This window comes from Trichechus manatus, unplaced genomic scaffold, assembly GCF_000243295.1.
Source record: "Trichechus manatus latirostris isolate Lorelei unplaced genomic scaffold, TriManLat1.0 scaffold00070, whole genome shotgun sequence".
NCBI classification, from domain to species: domain Eukaryota; kingdom Metazoa; phylum Chordata; class Mammalia; order Sirenia; family Trichechidae; genus Trichechus; species Trichechus manatus.
Window position 1 is genome coordinate 9,236,497 of NW_004444006.1, and position 21,312 is coordinate 9,257,808.

At 42.5% G+C, this 21,312-nt stretch overlaps 1 protein-coding gene across 1 annotated transcript; it reads right to left on the reverse strand.

Moving 5' to 3' along the window:
- Positions 1 to 6,922: 6,922 nt before the first annotated feature.
- On the reverse strand, positions 6,923 to 13,263 carry RPS4X (ribosomal protein S4 X-linked). Its single transcript, XM_004380146.2, has 7 exons — positions 13,165 to 13,263; positions 12,068 to 12,145; positions 11,361 to 11,541; positions 10,804 to 10,901; positions 9,293 to 9,464; positions 8,392 to 8,549; positions 6,923 to 7,092 (listed from the first exon to the last, which is right to left on the reverse strand). The coding sequence occupies exons 1-7, from the start codon at positions 13,165 to 13,167 to the stop codon at positions 6,991 to 6,993; spliced, it is 792 nt and encodes a 263-aa protein (XP_004380203.1). The 5' UTR covers positions 13,168 to 13,263; the 3' UTR covers positions 6,923 to 6,990.
- Positions 13,264 to 21,312: the final 8,049 nt, after the last annotated feature.

Sequence of the window (21,312 nt, forward strand, 5' to 3'; positions counted from 1 at the left end):
TTTTTTTTCTTTGTGAGTTAAAATTTTGTTCTACATTTTTCTCCAGCTCTGTCCAGGATCCTCTATTGTGATCCCTGTCAGAGCAGTCAGTGGTGGTAACCAGGCACCATATAGTGCTGAACTCAGTCTGGTGGAGGCTGTAGTACGTGTGGTCCATTAGTCATTTGGACTAATCTTTCCCTTGTGTCTTTGGTTTTCTTCATTCTCCCTTGCTCCTGAAGGGGTGAGACCGGTGAAGTATCTTAAATGGCCACTTACAAGCTTTTACCAAAGTAGAGTGTAGAACGTTTTCTTTATAAACTATGTTATGCCAATTGAGCTAGATATTCCCCAAGACCATGGTCCCCACAGTCCTAAGCCCAGTAATTTGGTCTCTCAGGGAGTTTGGATGTGTCTATGGAGCTTCCATGACCTTGCCTGGGACAAGTTGAGACAACACAATTTTTAAGAATAAGAAAAGTGTATTGTAAATTGGTGATAAGTGTAAGGGAGAAAAATAAAACAGGAAAGTAGGAATAGGAAGTATTGGTGGGGAAGGGGTTGCAATTTTCAACAGGATGATGGGGAAAGCCTTACTGAGAAGGTATCATTTGAATGAAGAGTTGAAGGAAGTGAGGCAGCAAGCCATGTGGATTTCTAAGAATATTCCAGGCAGAAAAAACAGTAGGTACAAAGGCCCTGAGGCAAGAGAGTGCCTGGTGTGTTGGAGAAACAGCAATGAGTCCAGTAGAGCTGGAGCAGAGTGAACAAGGGGGAGAGGAATAGGAAATAAGGTCAGAGGTAACAGATCACATACGCCTTGTAGGCTACCATAGGGACTTTTACTATAAATGAAATGAGAGCCATTGCAGGATTTTGAAGTGGAGAAAGTGACATGATTTGACTTGTGTTTTAATAGGATCCCTCTGGTTTCTGTGTGGTGAATACACTGGGGGTGGGGGTGGGGTGAGGAGGGTTAAGGGGCAAAACCAGGAGAGTAGTTAGGGGAATATTGTAGTAATCCAGGCGAGAGATGATGGGGGCTTAGATCAGGATGTAGCAGTGGAGGAGGTGAAAAGTGGTAGATTTTGGATATATTTTGAAGGCAGAGCCAATGGGATTTGCTGATGAATTGGACGTGGGATAGGATGAAAGAAAGAGTTGAAGATGCTCAAGGAGGAAGGTGTCTTGGGGCAGGCAGTGTGGTATAGACTGGAGAGTTTGAGCTTATAGGGACTTGGGAATTAAACTGGGCTATACTCCTGCCCTACATCCCTGCCCTTCCTAGCTGTGTGACCTTGGGCAAGTTGCTTCCCATCTCTGGACCTGAGCTTTCTCATCTGTAGAACCTCAGGACTGTTGTGAAGATTCAGTGAGGTGATGTATGTAAAAAGCCCGGTTCCACATCTGGCGCAAAGTAGATGCTCCCAGAGCACTTGCTCCCTTGTCCTTCCCTTTCTCGGGAAGTTGGAGAAGCTTCACAGCAGAACCAAGACTGTAGGGGGCTGTGAAGGATGAGAAGAACTTTGTTAGACATAAAAGAGGGGCAAAGGGGCTCATCCTTCACAATGAGCAGGTGGAAATGAAGCCAATGGTTAGGCAGGCCTTAATGGAAGTCCTGGAGGTGGAGAAGGCTGCAGGGGGACATGGAACATCTGGGTGTGGAGAGTGTATGACAGAAAGAAAATTATGTGGAAGGAAAGGGTCTCCAACAGGGAGGTGTGAGGGGAGGGGAGGCCAACCTCCTGCATCCCTAGCTCTGACTTGGACCAGCCCCAGCCCAGGGGTCCTTTGAAACCTTCTGAGTTATGGAATGAAGCTGGTCATAACTATGGCACACAAAATTCCCAGAACGCCAAGGAGTTACTAAGGTTTTCACTGTGTGGAGTCATACAACAAACATCTGGCTTGGCCACTGGCCAGGGCAGGCCTTCCCTCAAGCCATACACACACTGATTGCAAACATATGGTGCCTAAGGAAGAAGCTTTCCAAAAGGCCTCAAGAGCAATCTTTGCATTCTGGCCTGAATCACTCCAGCCTGGGGCCTGCCACCAGGGCCTCCTTACTCCCTTACTCCACAAACAAAAGCATGAAACTGCCTTATATGGGACCATTAGGCCCGTGCAGAAGAAACCCCACCCCCAGAACCATGAACATCAACCCCTCACCGTATCAGAGGCTCTGACATCAGACTACCTAGGTTCCCATCTCTGCCCTATCCTTTATTATTTGTGTGAACTTGGGCCAGGTTCTAGATCTCTGTGAGCTTTATTTTCCACCTCTACAAAGGATGCAAATAGTACCTCCTTCACAGGTTTGCTAAGAGGCTCAAATGAGATTATTGGGGCCAGACTAAGACTCAGAGGCTCCAAGTACTGAAAAGAATGTAGGTTCTACCTTGTCTCCTCACCCCCACACTCACCACTACCATTATGTGATTCAATACAAAAATCATACCAAACTGTAAAAAGGGTAAGGAGGTCCAACCAAGTTCTGATTTTTCTTGTGATGACTACTTTGGTAGAGTTCTTTGAAATATCAATTATCATACTGTTTTTCAAAACACTTTTGTTGTTATCCCTGCTTTGTAAATGCTCGACATATTTTTATTGAGTAATTAGGCCCTGGAAAATATGGATTTAGAAGCTATAAAAGGGCCAGACACATTCTTGTTGGCTTGGATTAGGTAACACTCAGTAGAGTTTACCACATGCCAGGGAATGTTCTAATTCATTTTCTTCTCACAACAAGCTGTATGAGGTTGGTACAATTATTATCCCGTTTTGTCAAACAGCTAGTGAATGTTGGTGGGGGTTTTGAACCCAAGCAGTCTGGCTGCAAAGGCCATATGCTTAATCACTATATGATCTCTTGAAATTGTTGGATCAAACATTTGTCACACATTTGAGAACCTCGTATTCCAAAGGGCACTGGGATGGCTTGACAGAGCGGGTTAGGCTCTCCGTAGCCCTCCCCACATCCACACGGCAAAATACATGAGTGCTAAAATTGGCTATGCTGCCTCCCAGTGTGCCTCTTTATTTTTTTTTTTTTTTGCCAGTCTATTCTTTTTTATTGCTGTATAATATTACATTGTACAAAATATATCACATTTAAATAATTCATTATACAAACCAAAAACCAAACCCTTTGCAGTCGATTCGATTCCAACTCATAGCGACCCTATAGGACAGAGTAGAACTGCCCCATAGGGTTTCCAAGGAATGGCTGGTGGATTTAAACTGCTGACCATTTGGTTAGTAGCTGAGCTCTTAACCACTGTGCTGCCAAGGCTCCAGTTCATTATACAGTGATAGACATATAGGCTTTTTTTTTTTTTTTAAATATTTTATTGTACTTCAGGTGAAGGCTTACAGAACAGATAGATTCTCATGTAATAGTAACACACATCCTGTTTTATGACATTGGTTAACAACCCCACCAGTGTGCCTCTTTTGAGAGGCATCTGTAAGTGAGAGGTTTGAGCTAAACTTTCAAAGGTCGTTTCAATTCCAGGAGTTGAAGTTTCAGTTCTCTCTCAGTCAGACGCCTGCCAGCTGTCTCCTCCTATAGAGCAAGCCTCTGCTTGGCAGCTCTTGAGTGCCATTCAACCTTTCAGCCATTCCCCCAGAGTGGTGCACTGAAGTCCTGGCTGCTTCCAGCAGACTCCCAGGAGCCTCGACAAAGGTTTCCTTTGTAGATTCCTCTTATTCTGCCCTCCCTCAAATGGTGGTGTTCATCAGGCCTTGCCCTTTTCACTCTGCACACCTGGGAGAACTCATCCCCCCCACACCTCTCCTCTGAGCTCTAGAACCACATATCCAACTGCCTCCCAAACCCCTCTTCCTTAGTGTCTCTCACGTACCTCCAGTGTGTGAACCTGCAGTGTGAACTTGGTGGCTGTCTTTTCCCCTCAGAACCTGTTCCTCCTTCCTTGCTCCTCTTCTCTAGGAAGGGCTCCATTATTCATCTACTCCAGAACCCTGAGAGTCATCCTCAAGTTTCCCTTGCACTCACTCCCCACATCCCATTAGTCACCAAGACCTGTCAATCTTACCTCCTTCATAGCTCAAGAATCCACCCCCTTCTCTCCATCCCCACAGCTACCTCCCTAGTCCAAGCCACCACCATCTGGAGAGAGAAAATAAAAGGTAAAAGCCTTCTCACTGCCCTCTCTGGCTCTATTTGCCCCCCTTTCAGGCCATTCTCCAGCCAGCGGCCAGAGTGAGCTTTTTAAAACAAATTCTGGGGTCTCCTCTGCTGCCGAAAACTCCTCCATGACTCTCTCTCTTAAGTCAAAATCCCTGTCCATGTCTGACGAGGCACTGTGCTGTGAGTCAAGACGTTCGACAAGATGGGCTGTGGACTCCATATAAACCTCTATTCTGATGCCAGGCCAGCGACTCAACAGCCAATGTGACTTTTGGTACATTTCTTAACCTCTTTAATCTTCAATTTTCTCTTTTGTAAAATGAGGTAATAACAGTACTCACCTCATGGGGTTGTTGTGAGTGTGAGAAGAGATAGTGCAGGTAATGCACTGAGCTCAATGCCCTCCCCCTGTGCACCTTAGATGTTCACTGCAAGTTAGATCTTATTATTATAAAATTGTCAGTATTAATATGTTAGTCACGTGGGGTTCCTAGGAGTTGAAATTGACTCAACAGCACCTAACAATTAATTGATCTAATCAATTAACGATTAATAATATCATGGAATTTACCACCCAACCCAAAAACCAAACCCACTGCTGTTGAGTTGATTCCAACTCATAGCGACCCCATAGGGTTTCCAAGGCTGTAAATCTCTACAGAAGTGTACTGCCACATCTTTCTCCTGCAGGGCCGCTGGTGGTTTCAAACTGACCTTTCAGTCAGCAGTTGATCGCTTTAACCACTGCACCACCAGAGCTCCTTAGAATTTACACCATATTAAAATTGTCTATTTAATTGTCTGTCTCCCCTAGGAGACTGTGAGGTCCATAAGTCTTATCTTGTTCACTGCTCTATCCCTAGCACCTAGCCCAGCTACTGGCACATTATACTCAATGAAGGAATGAGTGAGAGGTATATCCTGTGGTTCCCCTACAAAGCCTCCCCACCATCTGTCTGGTTTCCTGTTTCCCAAGCACTTTGTACTTTCTCTTTTTACTTCCAAAAAAAACCATAGTTTTTGTTGTGCTTAAGAGGACAAGGTCAGAAAATGTCACCTTCCGAAATTGGAACTAATAGAATCAACATTGAATAGATGAGATCAGCCATCTGTAAAATAAGCCACTTTAAAGGTTGGTTTGTAAATGTGGTATCAATGAGACAAGGGTGCTTCTCAGGTCTCTATGGTGACTAGCATGTTGCCACAGGCTGGGAATCTGCCAAATATAAAGAAAGCGATAACGTCAATCAATCGTAACCTGATTGCTAGAGATAATGCTGGATTAATAGTAGGGCCCTTGTCTGGGTGGGGTCTTGAAAAGTTGAGCCAAAGAGCAACATGTTTTCTGTTTGATAACCATTAAGTTCTACATGCAGCTCTTTGCAGTTTACAAAGCACCTCCAGGTGTTACTTTAGTGAATCTACACAATGACCCTGTGAAGTGGGGCTTATTTGCCATTTTACAGAGAAGCAAAATTAAGCTTCAGGGAGGTGAATTGACCCATACTCCTGAGATAATAAGGGGCAGAGCTAGTGCTCTGCTCCTGACTAACCCCACACCTTCACTAAGCCCACAGGGAGTGACAGTTATGAACTCAATGAAAGAAGTACCTCTAGGGTAGAGACAGAAAGCAGACTGGTATCTGCTTTTGCAGTCTGATTCTGTGCTCAGTTAGCTTTTTGCTTTGATGACATTTGGCTTAGGGCCTAGGACCCCTGATGGGGGTGCGGCAAGGAGGTGGTAGAGCTGATTGCTGCCAGGCCACAAACATCTATTGAACTATGTGCCAGGAGGAGTGCCAAGAGCTTAGGATATAGTACAGAACAAGACACAGAGCTCCTCACCAAGCTTATGGCCTTATTCCAGGAGTCTGACAAATAATTACAAATATGGTGTGATAGCTGCTCTGAGAAGGGAAGCACAAGGTGTTCTGGGGGACTCTAACCCATTGCCTTCGAGTAGATTCCAACACATGGCAATTCTGTTTGCAGAGTAGAACTTCACTCTACAGGGTTTTCAAGGCTATGACCTTTCTTCTGAGGCAGCTCTTTGTGGGGTTTGAACCTTTTGCACCACCCATGGCCTCCCCAGTGTTCACAGAAGGGCCACTTACACTGGTCTGGGAAGGCTTCCCAGAAAAATCATGCCTGAGCTGATACCTGAAGGATCTTATCAAGACAGAAGGGGCTGCAGGAACCAGAGGATGAGGAAAAGACTTTCAGGAGAGAGATCAGAAAGTGTGAAAGCCTGGGGGTGAGTGTGTGGCAGTCTTGTAGATGGATGGGTGCAATAAAAACCATAGAAAGAAAATGAGCTTACTGATGAAAAAGCCAAGAGGATTAACAGGGCAGAGGGACCCCACTGGATACTCTAGGACTTAGCCTCTTCCACTCCCTGGTTAGTGGCTGCTCATTCTTATGTCCCTAGTCAAGAACAGGTGATGAAAAGCCACCTAGATTCTAATCCCTGTTCTACTATATTCTAGCTGTGCGACACTGGTCAAATAACTTCACCTGAGCTCCCACTACCTCGATTCTAGTCCTGTCCTCAAGCACAGGTCTGCTGCACCCACGGCCTTAACAGTCTCAGAGTCGGTCTGCTTGACTAACCCCACCCTTGACCCTGCTTTATCTCCATGGTTCCACCCAGTTTTCCCAAGCCTAGCCTATAAGAGACACACAAAGAGCTGTATCACAGAATGCCTAAGCCTGTCAGAGAATTCAACCTATTTTTCACGTTATAAAGTAAACTAGCAGGGAACTGTAAAAAACAAACAACCCACAAGGCAATTAATCAATCATGCTGTATTATCTTTAATTACACAAAGACTCTTCATTCATGTCAACTAGAGATCATTTCACCCACTGCTCTGTTTGGCAGCCAGCCTCTTGTCTCTCTCTTCAGCAATGGTGAGGCGGATACCTTTTCCTCGGGGAAGAGAGATCCATGGTTTGTTGCCCTAGAGGAGAAACAAGGAAAATCAAAACCTGCTGAACACCAACTCTATTGTAGCTTGGCACATGCTACATTTGCCATCTCATTTAACAGAACTGAAGCCTGTTTTTCAAAAGCACTCAGCAACATCTGGGTGTATCAGAAATACCACCATTCTATTAACCCTGCTTCCTATGTATGCAGATGTGAACTAATTACAATTCCCTTCACAATTAAATGTCTTATAAGTTTACTGTGCACAGCAGGCACTCAATACTTAGTGAAAGTAGTGTCATAACAACCAAAAAATGTGTGGTTATGTTTGTAGGTATGTATGCATATATGTGTATAGGAAGGCAGGAGCGATTGTTTGTGTGTGCTGCACATATATACATAAAACAAAGCACCTAGGGGGCACAGCTACAGAGGCTTCCTAGACATATCCAAACAACTCGCAGGATTGGTTTACTGAGTTAAAAGGCTTGGGGTCATAGTCTCAGGGGACAATTTAATCAACTGGCATAACATAGTCCATAAAGATAATGTTATATATCCTAGTTCAGTGAGTAGCATCTGAGGTTTTAAAAGCTTGCAAGCAGCCATCTAAGATACAGCTATCGGTCTCTACTCATATAGTGCCGGAGAAGAAAGGAAACCAAAGGCTCAAAGAAACTAGTCCATAGGACTAATAGCCCACACGAACCGCAGTCTCTTCTAACCTGAGCCCAGAAGAACTAGATGGTGTCCAGGTACCACTACTGACCGTTCTGACCAGGGACACAATAGAAGGTCTGGGATAGAACGGGAGAAAAATGTACAACAAAATTCAAATTCCTAAAACAAAGCCAGACCTACTGGACTGATAGAAACTACAGGACCCCCTGAGACTATTGCCCTAAAATACCCTTTGAACTTGGAACTGAAGCTATTTCTGGAGGTCACCTTTCAGCCAAAAAACAGATTGGTTCCCATCAAGATTAGAGCCTAGAAAACCCTATGGGGCAGTTCTACTCTGTCACATAGGGGTCACTATGAGTCAAAATCGACTCGAAGGCACCTAACAACGAAGGCTGATAATTAATTTCCAAGAAAACACAGTCACAAATAATTTAACAACCTAACTACAACCAAAGAGATCAGGTCCTCTGCTGACACTGTGATACTGAAAAAGCACAAGTCTGATGCAGCCCAGCTCTGTGTGAGCCCCGCCCTATAAGGGGTTTTACAACAGGTTTGAGGGCCAGGAGCCCAGGTGCTGTCATCTCATCGGTAAATTGAATTTACATGTTTCGCTGAACTAGACAGAAGAGAAACCCAGACTTACTTTGCCAATAACGAAAATGTTGGAAAGCCGAGTGGCAAAGCTGTTGCCATTGGCATCTTTCACATGAACCACATCAAAAGAGCCAGGATGTCTTTCTCTGTTAGTGATCACACCAATTCTTCCCAGGTTAGCACCTCCAGTAACCATACACAGGTTACCTAAGCAGGAAGGAAGAAATTACCATGCAAGTCATAATCATTCAATGGCTACCACGACAGGCAGCTTAGACACGTCTAAAATGAAGTTTATTCTTTTCTCCATTATAATTTACTCCTATGGATCTGTTACACAAGCTAGGACTTCCAGGACACTCTTAAGATTTGCACTGTCCCTCACTCGTATCTAACAAATGTAAACACCACCCCACCCACTCCAGGAGTATCTTATCAGGTCCTTACCTTCTCTTGCTTAGACTATCACTACCCCTCTAAGGCAGGGCTCTCTGCTACAGACATCAACAAGGATTCCTAAGATTCATGGTGGGATTATGCCAGCATTACCAAGGGCAGTCTCACAATTAGGTTCGCTCACTTTTGGGTCAGGCTTCCCCACCCAGCCCTCAAGTTGTTTCTGTGGATAAGGGGGCTTTTGAGACATCTAGAGCAGGTTATACTAGACCTCATCTCAGCCACCCAGAATATTCTGAGCATTTGGGCCTCTGAAGTAAAGACATTATACACCTGGGTGTTACAGAAGATATGCTTTCTAGTTACTTAGTTGCCCCCCTTCCCAGTCCCTTCCTACACCGACAAAAAGACATCTAGCTCTGGTTGTTAATCAGAGGTGCACATCAGAATCAACTGGAAGGCTTAAAACAAACAACCAACAAAAAAACAGCTCTTATACCTAGCTTTAAAATGGTGGCACAAAGAGAATACCCAGGAGTACAATGGCTGCTTACCAGTGTCGAACTTGATGAAATCAGTAATTTTTCCAGTCTCCAAATCAATCTGAATGGTGTCATTCACCTTGATGAGGGGATCAGGGTAGCGGATGGTGCGAGCATCATGGGTCACCAGATGAGGGATTCCTTTTGTGCCCACAAAGATCTTTCTTACTTTGCACAATTTGTACTAGAAACATAAAATTATTGTCCACATTTAGTCTAGCTCACATGCCACGCTCCTGAGTAGATGAAACAATTCTTTCCTCCAGTGTAGACTTTCCAAGTCACTGTCTTATCTTCCCCCTGACTTTTCTTCCCACGCCTCATAAATTTTATCTTGCACACTGCTCCTCTTTCTAGGTTAGTCTTAATACTTTCCTATCACTGCCTCCACATTTTTATCATCTCCATATTAAAGCCCAAGGCATTGAAGGGTTTACAATTCCCCTAACAAGGACCTCTCAGATTCTGGGCTGGTTTACTTACTGTCACCACTGTCTTCCTCCCATGCTTTTTCCTAGGCTCTCTGTAAGCCCTCTAAATTCTTATCTCCAACACATCCTCATCTCTGTTAACAAATGCCTCTTAGTGGCTCCCTCTAAGCAAGATTCAGTTTTTTCCTCACGCAGCAATTGTATTACCAGTCGAATATTTCACAAAGTATTTCAACTTTGGATTTTCACTCCCTGATATCCTTAAAGTAAATCAAATCAGGAAGATGCCACTGGATATGCCCTCCAGCCTGCTGATAACAAGGCAGCACAATGAAATTAGGAGCTGAACCATCCAATTGAATTAACCTTCATTTACAGCCAATAATTCAAGAAGCCCTAAAATTTTGTGTAAAACCATCACAACAAACCGGATTAAATAATCAAAGACTGTAATCTTTTTTGAGTTACCTCAAACTGAGTGCCTAGAGGATCAGTCTCCTCCATCAACACCTTCCTCTCCCAAGTAAAGCTAGGCTCACAAATGGAAACATGGCAAAAGACCAATTCGATTGGACTAGATTGCTTTTCTGGTCCCTAAGGGTCGCTATGAGTCGAATCAACTTGCTGGCACACAACAACGACATCCCTGAAGGACCCATACTTCAGATACCCATAAATGTTCCTAGAAATCATTTTCCTTGCCTCTTTAAAAAAAAAAAAAAAAAAAGACAAGCAGGAAGTCAGTATTCAACTGGAATTAATTCCTACCATAGAAGAGAAAGCAGACAATCTCTTAAGGAAGCTAACTTCAGACAGCGGTCAATTATTAGATATCCAGCAACGGACTGCTATGCAGTTATCAGAACACTTTTAGTAACATGGGTTAATGCTTATCACAGATATGTGGTAAATAATTAAAAAAAAAAAAAAAAAATACAAGATACCAAATTGCACATACAATCTCACCCATGTGTTAACTGGTTATGTCCAGGTACACCTGTTCCACCCACCTCAGTCTATGACCTTAATTCAAGCTATAACTTAGAACCAACTAATTTTACTGAGTAAAGATCCAGCCTGCTTTACACTCACCTTCGCCTCCTCAGGTGTAATACGATGAACAGCAAATCGACCCTTGGTGTCATAGATCAGACGGAAATTCTCTCCAGTCTTGTCAATGCTGATGACATCTGTTTTCAAACAGTAACTTAGTTTACCATAATGATCCTCCATTACCCCATGCTGAGCACAACAAAATACCCAAAAACCCTGCGTGCTCCCTATTTCAGACTTCAACAAGGATTCCTAAGATTAATGATGTCTGGCTAATTTTTAATGTTTCAAATCCGTACTTGATGATTCCATTTGAAATTTAAAGTGAATTGAAATTATCATATTTGCTTCCCGTAATAAGCGTTTCCAGCATACTTAACCCCTACTCCCTCAAACCTAACTGCATGAAAGAACACAACCCAAACCTCTCCTACCACTCCACTTTGTACCGGCTTCCTGGCCAATTCTCCAAATTTCCAAACAAACCATCCCAGGAAACCAGAAAAGCCCATCACTATTCAATACAACTGCCATTTTGGAGAGAGTTAAGATAATCAAAAGAAGGCACCACCAAATGTCTGCTACTAACCACTTACCCATAAAACCAGCAGGGTAGGTTATATCAGTTCGGACCTTGCCATCAATCTTAATGAACCGCTGCATACAGATCTTTTTAACTTCATCTCCTGTCAGGGCATACTTAAGTCTGTTCCTTAAGAAAATGATCAGGGGGAGACATTCTCTCAGTTTGTGGGGACCGGTGGATGGACGAGGAGCCTGTAAAAAGCGATTTAAAAAAAAAAAAAACAACTACTGTTTGGGTTCACTCAAGCACTCAAACCAACTCCTCCAAGTCCTGGGATCCACTGACCCAACACCACACCATACAAAACACTCTAACTTGGGTATTTTAAACAAGAAGTGTTCAAAGCTTACCAAATGATTCCAGATTGTAAGCCTTTACAGCATTTTTCCCTCTAGAGGCCCAGACTCATCAAGAATTAACATGTGAGTCCTCAGTGCATGTAATAAGTGTACTAGATGGCGTATGGAATAGATGAGGCACAAAAATAAGTAAGCAGGGTACAGCTAGACAGCACAGGGCCAGAGGAGATGAAGCCAAGAAGAGATATTCTTCCCCTAAGCCCTCAAAATAACTTCAGAGAGGCATTTCAAATAGCAAATGCTAAAAGATACATTTATGGATACAAACATAAGAGACACTTTCACACATAAAGGAGCCTATACAAGATAAAATGTATCCCTAAAGACGCTTATAATGTATACAATATGATATACTTACAAACACACCAGTCAGTTTGTCCAGCATCCAATGCTTTGGAGCTGCTACACGCTTCAGGTGCTTCTTGGGACCACGAGCCTGAAGGAGAGTTTTAGATTGTAATGGTGTTAAATGACTTTTAAGTTTTTCTACAGTTTACAAAGCTGAGTGTAGAACTTCTTGAAAGAACTGAACCTGTTTCCTTTTCAAAAGAATACTAACAATGTTATAAACCACAGGGCTCTGGTAAAAAGCAGAGAAACAAATGGCCACACAGTATCTAGCAAATATTACAGGCTCCATAATCTTTCTCATTGTTCAGAGTGTTTGATTACTATCTTTCAGAACTGTGCTAAATATTTTCATGTTACTGCTTAAAAGTGGAGCTGAGATTCCAGCCCTAGTTGTGCTGGCTTCCAGAGGCTATATTCTTTCTAGTACATCATGCTGGTGAAACGGCCAGAGGCTGGGCCTGGCACAAAACCAGAATGCAACAGAAATGTACCAGAACCCACTCCTTCCATCTGTCAATAAAGCAAATAAATTTTCACAATACAACCGTCTGGTTCTGACGTGCCTGGTGCGAGATGAAATTGACCTCAGCACAACCACGTGTCAGTAGCTGCTCTTTCGTCCACTGAAGCCAAAAGCTGACAATTTTCAGTTTAAAAATTGCAAAGATGCATACATGCTTACCAGCCACACAACGTTAAGTCAGGCCGTGTCAAAAGACGATGACAAAGAAAACCCTTCTCTGCCAGGCATACCCAGCTAGCGCCCACCCCAGGCCAGGCCGCCCAGGGCCCGCCGCCTGCCCTCCAGGCCGACACGCAGCTCCGGCACAGGAAGCAAGCCGCTTCTCCCGAGATCGCAGGCTACGTGGTCAGGCGTGACAGGGCCAGAGGCTTAGGCCTCGCCTCCAGCGGCGTCGGTCTACCCCCCTCCCCGGGGCCGGCATTCGCCCTCGCCCTGGACTCCACCAGCACCAACCCCGAGGGCTGCGTTCCCCTCGCCTCCGCCTGGCCACCGCCCGGAGAGGTCTCGCGGCCCGGGACAGCCTCAACCCCGAGAGGATGGGAGGTGATGCATCCCTACAGCTCTCAAAGTACCGGCCTTACCATGGCTGCGCCGAGCACGGAAAGAGGACCTGCTTCTTCCGGTGTCCCCAGAAAATAGGGCTGAACTCTGTGCGCGCCGGGACCTCAAACGCTCCGCCCAGCGCAGCCCTTTCCTGGCGCGCCGAGATTCTCTCTTGCCACCTACTGGTGGGAGGTCAGAAGACCCGGGATGAGGAACGGCGGCGGGGAGAAGGGTGTTTTCTAAGCCGATTTTCCTCCCTTCCTCCCGCTTGTATTTGCTGAGAGTATCTCCTGTGTGCCTGATTCTGTGCCAGGCGCTGGAAAGACAAAGTTGAGCTAGACAAGTTCCTGCCTTCAAAGAGAGTGCAAAGGGAGGCTACCTCAAGTCCCACATACGTATATCATCAATAGAGGACGTTTTAATAATAATTTTTTTTCTTAAAAATATATTGTCTGTCCCTTCTTCCGGGCTCCCTTGAGCCAGCCAGCCTACCTGTACTATGAATTGGGAAGAGCCAACAACGTGTTTTCTGTCTTGCTCCTCTGTAGACTGCCGAGGGGGTGGGGAACAGAGGGTGGAGGTGCTTAGGGTGCCTGCTTGAACCTTGGCACCTTGCCCCTCGCTTTCTGTACAACTTATTTGGCATTTATCATAGAGTCTGAGGGAAGAGAAGGGACATTCAAGATCAGCTAGCTGTCTAACAAAAACATAAATCTAATCATGCTATTCCCCTACTTTGAAACTCCTCTTGCCCCCTCCGGACTTCCTGCCCTGGGGAGCAGGACAAAACTTTGCCTGACGCTCCCCTCCCCTGGTTTGTTTTTATACCACAGTTTGTCAAAGGATTTGAGGAACTCAAATCAGCTTTTTGAGTATATTTCTTTTTTGTCTTTCATTTTACATTTATGTGCAAATGACATTATAACAACAATAACGGTAATTTGCAAAAAGCTAAGCAAATTACAAACAGTACCTCCCCAAGCACCCTAAACACATCATCTGTATTCATTTCTTCCTCTTCCTGTTCTCATTCTGATGGGTTTGTGTGCATGCATACTTTTACATAATTCTAGTCCTAGCATACAGACCATTTTGTATTCTGCTTTTATTACATTGTAAACACTTTTCCAAATTGCTTCATAGTCACCATAATTATTGTTTTGACCACTGCATCATATTCCATTAAGTGGATGTCTCATAATTAATAAGATAAATCTTCCATTGTTGAACATTTTGTTTTTGCACTTTTTCATTATTATGAGTGTTGCTAGAGTGAACAGCTTCCTTCATCTAGCTTTTTCCTTCAGTTGAATGATTTCCTTAGAATAAATCCATTTCTTCAACTCCTGCAACATTTATTGAGTGCCTACTCTGTGCCAGGCACTATATTATGAACCAAGGAAACAGAGATGATTAAAATCTCATTCCTGCTCTCAAGGAACTCATATAATAATGGGACAGGCAGGCTGGGGAAGACAAGTGAGGAAAATCTCATCAGAGAAAAGATGGTGGCGAGGCAGGTCAGAACACAGAGGGCTGCTAAATCTTGTTTAAGATTTAGACATTGAAAGACTTAAGGGAGAACAGGATTAGCTTTGTGCTTTAGAAAGATAACTCCTACTGTTCTCTGTAGAATGGTTTGGAGGAAGTGTGAGTGGCTTGAAGGAGATATGTTAGGGCTATTTCAACAATCCAAGCAGGAAACACCAGGCTGAGACCCAGGTCTGTGACTGTGGAGATGCGGAAGAGCTGGCAAATTCAAGACACTGCAGATGGAGTATTAGCAGGATCTGAAGGAAAAATGAACAGCGTGCAGAGGTAAGGGACAAGGAGATAATTGGGGTGACTCCCAGGTTTCTGGCTTGGTGACTGTCTTAGTTATCTGCTGCTGCCATAACAGAAATACCACAAATGGGTGGCTTTAACAAAGAAAAATTTATTCTCTCACAGCCTAGTAGGCTAGAAGTCCAAATATAGGTGTCACCTCCAGGGGAAGGCTTTCTCTCTGTCAGCTCTGGAGGAAGGTCCTTATCATCAATCTTCCCCTGGTCTAGGAACTTCTCAGCGCAGGAACCCTGGGCCCAAAGGACATGCTCTGCTCCCGGAGCTGCTTTCTTGGTGGTATGAGGTCCCCATGTCTCTCTGCCCAATTCTCTCTTTTATATCCCAAAAGAAACTGGCTTACAACACAACCTAATTTTGTAGATTGAGTTCTGCCTCATTAGCATAACTGCCTCTAATCCTGCCTCATTAACATCACAGAGGTAGAATTTATAACACATAGGAAAATTGCATCAGGCAACAAAATGGTGGACAATCACACAATACTGGGAATCATGGCTTAGCGAAGTTGACACATATTTTGGGGGAACACAATTCAATCCATGACAGTGACTCAGTGGTGCATTCACTAGAAACAAGGAGGAGGCAGAGGAGCCTGTTTGGGGAGAAGATGAAGAGGTCAGTCTGAGATGTAGGGCTGAGGGTGGGGGGACATCAGACAAGAGATGTTTCATAGACCCAAAGCTGAGCTCTAGTGCGTGATCTGAACTGCAGGTTCAGATTTAGAATTGGCGCATCTGTGGTTAGTTCGTGGAAGTGGTTGGAAGTAACCCTTGGAAAGGGAGCCCAATGTCACAGAGTCTGAACGCTGTTACAATAACACATGTGTATTGCCAAAAACCTTTCTCAAAGGATCCTTGCACTACACTCATGCCAACCTGGCAATTATTTATTTGTATTCATCTTTTGCTAACGTAATTGTTTAAGTGTAATTTGCACTTTTCCAAAAAAATTACTGGTGAGGCTGAACATTTTGCCGTATGCTCATTCCATTTCCTTTTGTATGAAGTATCTCTGCCCATCTATCTTTGGGGAACTTGTTTTTCTGATCAATTTGTATGAGGGATTTATAGAATATAGAAGTTAATCCTTTGTCATATTTGAGGCAGATATTCTTAACAATTGGTTATTTTCCTTTTGGTTATATTTTTCAATGTACAAAGTTTCAAGATTTTATACAGCCAAATCTGTTGGTCTTTTCTCTTGTAATTTCTACTTGTCACTTAAAAAGCTTAGAAAGCTACCACTCAAAAATTTGCTAAATACTCAATTCTATTTAAAAAACATGTATTTAATTCTTTAATCAACTTGAAGTTGTGAATCTATACTATTTTTTTTCCAAATGGCTAATCCATTTTATCACTACTAATATGTTGAATGATCTTTCTCTCCTCTGTTGTTTTGTAGGAACTGCTTTAGCATATATGATAAATGAAATCATATAGTATAAGGTTCAAATAGAATATAAGTGTGGGCATGGGAGGTGGAGTCTATGTTAACAAGAGGACTAAGACATATGCTTTGTCTCAGAAATACCAGAAAGAAGGGACGTGTATGAGTGACTCATGGTAGTAAGTCATGCCATGGGTAGAGCAGTCCAAGCCCCTCCACTTCCTGTCTTAAAGAATAGCCCTTCATGCCTTACATTAACTGGTTAACTTACTGTCAGCCATCAAGGAACCAGCAGTCTGCTCCTTCCATGCCTCACATTGCTGGTAGATAGTGAAGGAGAATAGAAAGAGCACGGTTTGAATCTGGCTCTGTGTGACCTTGAGCAAGTGGCTTCACCTCTCTGAAACCCAGGTTCCTTATCTGGAAAATGGAGTTAACCATACTTACTCCTCAGTTTGTTGGAAGGATTAACCTGTTGCAGTCAAGTCTATTCCGACTCATAGTGGCCCTATAGGACAGAGTAGAACCGCCCCATAAGCTTTCCAATGTTGTAAATCTTTACAGAAGCAGACTGCCACATCTTTCTCCTGTGGAGCGGCTGGTGGGTTTGAACTGCCGACCTTTTGGTTAGCAGCTAAGTGCTTCACCACTGCACCACCAGGGCTCCTTGTTGTAAGGATTAGAGATGATATATCAAATACATAGAATGTAGTAGTAACTCAATAAATGAATTAGTGCTCCAATTCTGTCCTAGCCACCCTCTTCTTAAACTTATTTGTTTAAACAGCATTATTGAGGAATAGGAGTCCTGGGGTGGTGCAAACGGTGAATGTGCTTGGTTGCTAACCAAAAGATTTCTTTTGAGATGCCTTGGAAGAAAGGCCTGGCAATCTACTTTCCAAAAATCAGTCATTGAAAACCCTATGGAGCACAGTTCTGCTCTGACACACGTGGGGTCGCCATGAGTCAGAATCTACTCGACTCGATGGCAACTAGTACTGGTATTGAGGAATAGTTGTTGTTCTTGTTGTTAGGTGCCGACGAGTCTGCTCCAACTCCAAGTGAGCTTTATATATAACAGAACAAAACGTTGCCTGGTGCCGTGCCATCCTCACAATCGTTGCTATGTTTGAGCCCATTGTTGCAGCCACTGTGTCAGTCCATCTCACTGACAGTCTCCCTCTTTTTCGCTGATCCTCTACTTTACCAAGCATAGTGTCTTTTTCCAGCAATTGGTCTCTCCTGATGACATGTCCAAAGTAAAGTAAGACAAAGTCTCAGCATCCTCGTATCTAAGGAGCATTCTGGCTGTACTTCCTCCAAGATAGATTTGTTTGTTCTTCTGGCAATCCATGGCATAGTCAATAATCTCCACCAACACCACAATTCAAATGCATACACTCTTTTTTGATCTTCCTTTTTCATTGTCCAGCTTTCGCATGCATATGAGGCAATTGAAAATACCATGACTCACTGGCTACCGTTACTGAACATTTTTATCAAAGATTCTATAGAAGAATCCAGATCAAAAGGGGGGAAAATGCAGAACAGAATTTCAAATTCTCATGAAATCTAGACTTTCTGGAGCTATGGAGGCTGGATGAACCCCCGGAACCAATGCCATGAGATAATCTTTAAACCTTAAGCCCAAAATATCCCCTGAAGTCTTCTTAAAACCAAACAATCATTTAGCTTAACTAGTAAAGAATGTCTACCTTGAACATTATGCTTTTTTAAGATCTATTTATATGGGATCAAATTGACAACAGCAACTTGACAGATTATGTAGGAACCTTAGGGGGCAGTGAGTTTATGTTAATGGGGGAGGAACAACTCAGAAAAGGAAGATTAGAATGGTTGCACAACTAGAAGAATGTGATCAATGTCACTGAATTTGTACATGTAGAAACTTGAACTGGTGTATGTTTTGCTGTGTATATTCTCAACAACAGCAACAATAACGAAAAAATAAACTATTAAAAAAAAATCCATGGCTTGGATCAGGTGCACCTTAGTCATCAAAGTGAAATCTTTGATTTTTAACACTTTAAGGAGGTCTTTCTCAGCAGATTTGCTCAATGCAGTACATCGTTTGATTTCTTGACTGCTGCTTCAATGGGTGCTGATTGTGAATCCAAATAAAATGAAATCCTTGACAACTCCAATTTCTTCGTTATTTTTCATGATGTTGTTTATTGGTCCAGTTGTAAGGATTTTCATTTTCATTATGTTGAGGCATAATCCGTACTGAAGGCTTTGATCTTCATCAGTAAGTGCTTCAAGTCCTCTTCACTTTCAGTGAGCAAGGTTGTGTTATTTGCATATTGAAGGTTGTTAATGAGTCTTCCTCCAATCCTGATGCCCATTCTTCTTCATATAGTCCAGTTTCTCAGATTATTTGCTCAGCATACAGATTGAATAAGAATGGTGAAAGATACAACCCTGATGTACACCTTTCCTGACTTTAAACCACACGGTATCCCCTTGTTCTATTTGAATAACTGCCTCCTGGTCTAAGTACAGGTTTCTCATGAGCACAATTAAGTATTCTGGAATTCCCATTCTTCACAATGTTATCCATAATTTGTTATGATCCACACAGTCGAATGCCTTCACATAGTTGACAAAACACAGGTAAGCATCTTTCTGGTATTCTCTGCTTTCAGCCAAGATCTATCTGACATCAGTAATGATACCCCTTGTTCCATGTTCTCTTCTGAACCCAGCTTGAACTTTTGGCAGTTCCCTGTTGATGTATGGCTGCAATCATTTTTTAATTATCTTCAGCAAAATTTTGCTAGCATGTGATATTGATGATATTGTCCTATAATTTCCACATTCTGTCTGATCGCCTTTCTTTGGGATAGGTAGGAATATGGATCTCTTCCCGTCACGGCACATGTTTAATGCCCATCACTACCAAAGTTTTCCTTATGCCCCTTTGTCACCTCTCACTCCCGCTCCTCCCACCCTCCATTCCCAGGTGACTGCTGATCTGCTTTCTGTTACTATTGATTAGTTTGCATTTTTTAGAATTTTAAATAAATGGAATAATACAATATGTACTTTTTTGTTCTGGCTTCTTTCACTCAGCATAAGTATTTTGAGATTCATCCATGTTGTTGCTTGTATCAATAGATTATTCTTTTTAGTGCTGAGTAGTGTTCCATTGTATGGATATACCGAGTTAGTTTGTCCTTTCACCTGTGGATAGACATTTGGGTTGTTTCCAGTTATGGGTGATTACAAATAAAGCTGCTATGAACATTTCTGTACAAGTCTTTTTATGGACAATACTTTCATTTCTCCTGGGCAAATACCTAGGAGAAGAATGGCAGTGTGAGAGTTCCAGTTGCTTCACATCCTTGCCAACACTTGTTAAGGTCAATATTTCTAAATTGTAACAGGTGTGTAGTGCTATCTCATTGTGGTTTTATTTTGCATTTCCCTAAAGGCTAATGATGTCCGATATCTTTTCATGTGCTTATTTGTCATCCATGTATCTCTGCTGAAGTGTCTATTCAAATGTTTTGCCCATTTAAAAAAATTGGACAGTATATATTTTTTATTATTGCATTTGAGAGTTCTTTGTATACTCTGGATGCAAGTCCTTTATCAGATACAGGACTTACAAATATTTTCTCCAATTCTGTGGTTTGTCTTTTCATTTTCTTAATAGTGCCTTTCCAAGAGCAGAAGTGCTTAATTTCGAGTAAGTCCAATTTATCAAATTTCTTCTTTTGTGGATTGTACTTTTGGTATCATATCTATGAAATTTTTGCATAGCCTTAGGTCACACAGATTTTCTCCTATGTTTTGTTCTAGAAGTTTAATTGTTTTAGTTTTTACATTTAGGTCTATGATCTATTTTGAGTTAACTTTTTATACGGTATTAGGTACGGCTAGAGGTTAGTTTTATTGCTTATCAAATAGTTCCAGAACCATTTGTTGAAAAGACAGTTCCCTTTTGCATATTACCTTATTAAACTTTTTTAAAAATTATTTTTAATCACATAAGTAACAGATGAATATATTCTCCTTATAAAACGTAAAATCACTTTAGACCTTTTCTACACCCAGTCATGCTTCTCTCCCCATGCTCCCCGCTCAGTAACAAATCTAACATAGATTTGAGGTAAATCTTTCCAGATCTTTTTCTATGCATGGATATACTTATATGTGTATGTGTGTGTGTATTATTGTAAGTTTTGTTTTGTCTAGATGGGTTCATCTTATATGTATCATCCTGAAACTAGCTTTTTGTTAACATAACAATACCTCTCAGAGATCTCTCCACGTCAGAACGTAGAGATCTACTTCATTCTGTTTAGCTGTTTCGTAGTGTTAGTAATGCCACTGTATCATAGTTTGTTTCACCATCTCCTTATTGATGGATATTTAGGTTGTTTCCATTTTTTTCTACTGTTAGAAAAGAGGCTGTAGTTGAACATCCTGCACCTACCTTTGGTGCACAGGAGCACGTATTTCTCTAGGCAGATACGAAGAAGTAGAATTTATGCGACCAATACGCATATAGCACTTATTATATGCCAAGCACTGTTCTAAATGCTTTACATATATTGATTCATTTAATCCACACAAGAATCACACGTTTTTATTCTTGTTTTACTGATGAGGAAACCAAGGCACAGAGAGGTTAAGCAGCTTGTCCAAGATCACACAGCTAGTCAATATCAGGGCTGGGATTTGAACCTCGATAGTCGGGCTCCAGAGTTCAGTTAGGGTGTTATGGATTGAATGGTGTCCCCCAAAAATATGGGTGTCAACTTGGCTAGTCCATGATTCCCAGTGTTGTGTGATTGTCCACCATTTTTCGCCCGATGTAATCTTCCTATGTGTTGTAAATCCTACCTCTATGATGTTAATGAGGTGGGATTAGTAGCAGTTATGTTAATGAGGCAGGACTCAATCTACAAGATTAGATTGTGCCT

Bases quoted from the DNA above. Each gene is read 5' to 3' on its own strand.
- RPS4X (XM_004380146.2), bottom strand. The intron at 11,542-12,067 runs GTAAGTATATCA...CGCTTTTTACAG, and splicing joins ACAAACTGACTGGTGTGTTT to GCTCCTCGTCCATCCACCGG. The intron at 9,465-10,803 runs GTGAGTGTAAAG...TTATGTTTCTAG, and splicing joins TTACACCTGAGGAGGCGAAG to TACAAATTGTGCAAAGTAAG.